Here is a 3,956-nt window from a genome sequence, read left to right as displayed (position 1 = left end):
AATGGACCATTGAAACACAAGTATTTTAAAGCCAGGTAACTTCAGGAAAAGTCCTATACATTCATACTATAAACACTGTTTAAAGTGAATCTGGGATATCCATCATTGTCATAAACACACGATTTTTCTCTGGAGTGAAGCCACGTGTGGTTGCTCCTCCTGTGCCACAATGAACACCACTACAGCAATTCATGGTCCCCAGCACTTTTTATATGCTACTGTAGCATCTGATGCGCTGCAATAATTAAGGCTGTATCAGCACTTCCACCACAACCCTGATTTTCAGGGTAGTTAAAATGAGGCTATTAAATCTGCTCTGGGATACTCAAGCTGTTAATATTTCTAATACTTTAGTGATGCTTCTCCCACCAAACCAGGCACATTATTTTAGTTTATATACTTACAAACACTCTTAAGACAAATTTTAACTGGCAGAGGCAAGAAATTCTACCTTGATGTACAGTCTTTTGGCATTCAGGGCAAAATTAAAGTGCAAAGTATAAAATTCATTGCACAGTAAATAATTTAGATTTTATTTTAAAATAAATCTTATTTAGGTGCCTCAATCTATTCAACTAGTGACCTTGTCCAACTCAGCCATTTTCCTCTACACTTTGGTAAACATAGGTTTATTATATAGATACATAAATAGCATTTAAATGTTTACCTTTATTTCACTACTGTGAACAATTTTCTTCTTTCAGCACAGGATAGGAATGGATCAACCTATTCCTAGAAGTAATGCTTGTTGAATTTATCAGCTAGCTACTTGATGTAAGATGATGCATAGTAAAAGGAAGATACTGAACTTGATTGGTAGGACATACTGGTAAAGCAAACAAGCACTTAAGAAGATTAACTGGAGTAAGTATGTTGAAAGTTGCCATATAACATGTGCAAAATTGCTTACCATGTATTCTAAACTTTGGTTAAAATTTGCAGATTGAAGTTTTACAGAAACATTATGGAAGCAACACAAGTGATTACAAACACAGGAATGAGGTAAGTTATTATTAGTGCAAAAAGCAAGCATATGCTAAAAGCAAAGCATATGGATTTAAAAAAAATAATAATAAAGAGAATGATTCTCATGGAAGTTTTCATACAAGACCAGAAAGGTCTCTTGTAAACATTGGTATTTACAAGTTTAAGATTTGTACAACTACAAAAGGATAACTCTAAATGTAGTAGTGCATTTGCAATGAATTTACGTTTTTTTTTTGTAATAGGAGAAATGACTAAGTTTATCTTTTTCCTTTTAAATCTCCAGGGGATATCTTTCAAGACTAAGATATTTGTTACAAATAGTAGAAAAATCATTTCTTTACAAAAAAAGTATATATTAAAATATTTATACATTTTAAGTTACTATATAATAACTGGAAGTTTCTGCCTTGTACTCAGGCACCACAATGAAGAATGTGGTATAAGGAACTGAAATCAAACAGAATTTGCTCATATACCAAATCTTGTGGATTATCTATGCAAGATCTGTAGCAATCATGGGGACTCTACCTGAAATACTACTGCACGTGCCAGTTTTCTAGTTACCAATTTTTCATTTGAAACCGTGTTTTTTACATTTTAACTACCACTACCAAAAAGGGCTACAGGACAGAGTACGGTCCTCTACCCCACCATCTTCAATATAGTTTCTATATGGTACTCATACCTGAGCAAGACTCTGTAACGCTGATGTTCCAAACATAAAAAAGGTTATATATTTTTTAAGGTAAAAACAATGCAAAAATAAAATATTTGTAGCATTTACAAATAGTACAAGAGTTACATTAGACACTACATTCGGAACTTGAGATTTGCTTTTTTTATTTTCTACTTTGAGCTCGATGTTTTCATATCTGCAAAGAGAAGGAGACACTGTTAAACATGTGAGAGGTGTTAAGAAGGTTAAAGACATCGCTTCGTAACTTCACATCACGTACACGGTCAAACTCTCTCTGCTGCTTCAGAGTTCTGGGGCATTGAGCATGGTCAAAAATCTTGCCAATTAAAGGGATGAAACAACACTGAACATTAAGTGTTACAGCAGACAACTTCTTCACTGTTGCTCCTCATTTCAGAAAACTCACACGTTAAAAACCAAGCCAGCTCACAGCCAGCAGGAAGCTAACAAGTGAGAGGATGGATGGGGTGAGAGAAGGAGGCAGCAAAACTGCTTCTTTTTTTGCCCTTGCATTGGCTTATTAAAAAAGAAGCCAGAACTGATCTGGCTCAAAAGTTAATCTTTATTTTCAGTGGATCCATCTCCCACTCATCATGAACCTGTCCAAATTCAAGTGCAGGGAGAAGGTGACAAACCATGTTCTGGACATAATACAGACTTTGAAGTGTATGTGCATGACAAAAATGCACCTTATGAAAAATTCTTCTAATAAGGGGGGGAAAAGAATGAGGAAAAAACCCTGATTACACCCATGCATGTAACTGGATTATTTCTTATTAGCAGAAAAAAAAATTCTGAGCTGAGGTGAAGCCTAGGGAAATCCGAAGCTTACTAGGCTCTTATAATTTGAGGGCCTGAGTAAGACTCAATAACCAACATTTCAGTATCTGCTTGTCTTCGTGAATAAATATAAAAGCTTTTTAAAAATGTTATGCCAAACTCGACAAATCATTTTTCTTAGAACTTCCATCAGGAGCAAGCCAGCATTTAAAGAACTTCACATGCACTGCTGAGAAAAGTGCTGGCTCCAGAGACACGACACAGCACCTCCTCCACCAGGGCTCCAGCCCACGTGAATGCCGCAGCCGGCGCTGCCCTTACCTTGGAGCCACCGAACCTGCGTGGCGGGTCCGTACCCCCGCTCGTTCTTTGCGGAAATCCTGAACACTATGGCAGGCCGGGAGGTGTAATCGACGTGCGCGTTTGAGAGCTGGGCGGCAGTCACCACGCACGAGGTTTTGAGGCCACAGTATATTCTCATGAACACCAGCTGACTGGGGTTCTCCTGTAACTGTGTGGAACGGATTGCCAAGTAGGCAGAATATTCTAAAATATTTCCAGAGGGTGAAGCAGGAGGCTCCCAAGAAAGATGAATACAGTCTAAACTCTGAAGAAAAAAGGGGAAAATGGGATAGTATGTAGGCAACCATTAGATACTGGAATATATGTATATATAAAAATATATGAAATACAAAAAGCCCTCTGAAGATTGTCAGAAAATGCAAACCTAACATCATCACTCTTTGGAAGTAAGGATGTGTCTTTTTGTTTTTTTTAAAAAAAAAAAAAAGCTTGGTAAACCCCTATAGATTTAAGGATGCTAAAAGATGCACCAGATGATTAAGGTAAGGATCCTGTCATCAGATATACAAGTCTTAAAATGATCGTTTGTAGCAAACTTCTTGAAGAATATTACTTGGGTAATTCTGCTTAAGGTAAGTATTTGATACTATTTGATATCACAATTTTAACTTGAAAAAAATACCAACAACAAACCAACTAAACCCATAACTTCGGAGATTAAGCTTGTGACCAAAATTTTATACATCAGAGCCTGAATTACATGTATTTCTCACCTTAGTGATTTTGACTGTTGAAGGAGCTCCAGGAAAACCTGGAATGCAAGTCTTGAATTCACTGATTTTACTGAAGGGCCCAACACCACAGCCATTAATTGCAGCAACTCTGAACCTGTATGTTGTGCCTGGAAAGAGATCCTGCTTCTTAAGTAATCTGTAGTCTGGCACATTCGCACCTTCCACCTGAAAATAAAGTAACATTTGTGTTAACTTTTAAAATTGTCTACACATGATTAGCCTAAAAAAAACTATAAAGTGGGTACCAACAAACTGAGATTACTAAGTTTAACTGAAACTGAAAAATCTACCTAATACTTTTGTAATTAAAACAGAATTTACACACAGGTTCTGACTGAGGAACTAGCTCACTTCAAAACAGCAGATCTAAGATGCAACAGAAGACCAAATCTCTA

General features: G+C 36.7%; 1 protein-coding gene across 1 annotated transcript in view; it reads right to left on the bottom strand.

Annotated features, from left to right (window-relative positions):
- Window positions 1–1,326: 1,326 nt before the first annotated feature.
- HCFC2 (host cell factor C2) overlaps window positions 1,327–3,956 on the bottom strand; it is a 14,729-nt gene continuing 12,099 nt past the window's right edge. Inside the window, exons 13-15 of the mRNA XM_008937322.1 lie at window positions 3,541–3,726; window positions 2,786–3,071; window positions 1,327–1,859 (exon numbers count right to left, since the gene is read on the bottom strand). Coding sequence (XP_008935570.1) covers window positions 1,834–1,859; window positions 2,786–3,071; window positions 3,541–3,726 — 498 coding nt within the window. The 3' untranslated portion in view covers window positions 1,327–1,833. The remainder of the gene's footprint in view (window positions 1,860–2,785; window positions 3,072–3,540; window positions 3,727–3,956) is intronic.

This window comes from Merops nubicus, unplaced genomic scaffold (assembly GCF_000691845.1).
Source record: "Merops nubicus isolate BGI_N331 unplaced genomic scaffold, ASM69184v1 scaffold48843, whole genome shotgun sequence".
Classification (NCBI taxonomy): domain Eukaryota; kingdom Metazoa; phylum Chordata; class Aves; order Coraciiformes; family Meropidae; genus Merops; species Merops nubicus.
The sequence above is the reverse complement of the archived record's forward strand: the minus strand, read 5'-3'. Positions and strand labels throughout refer to the sequence as shown.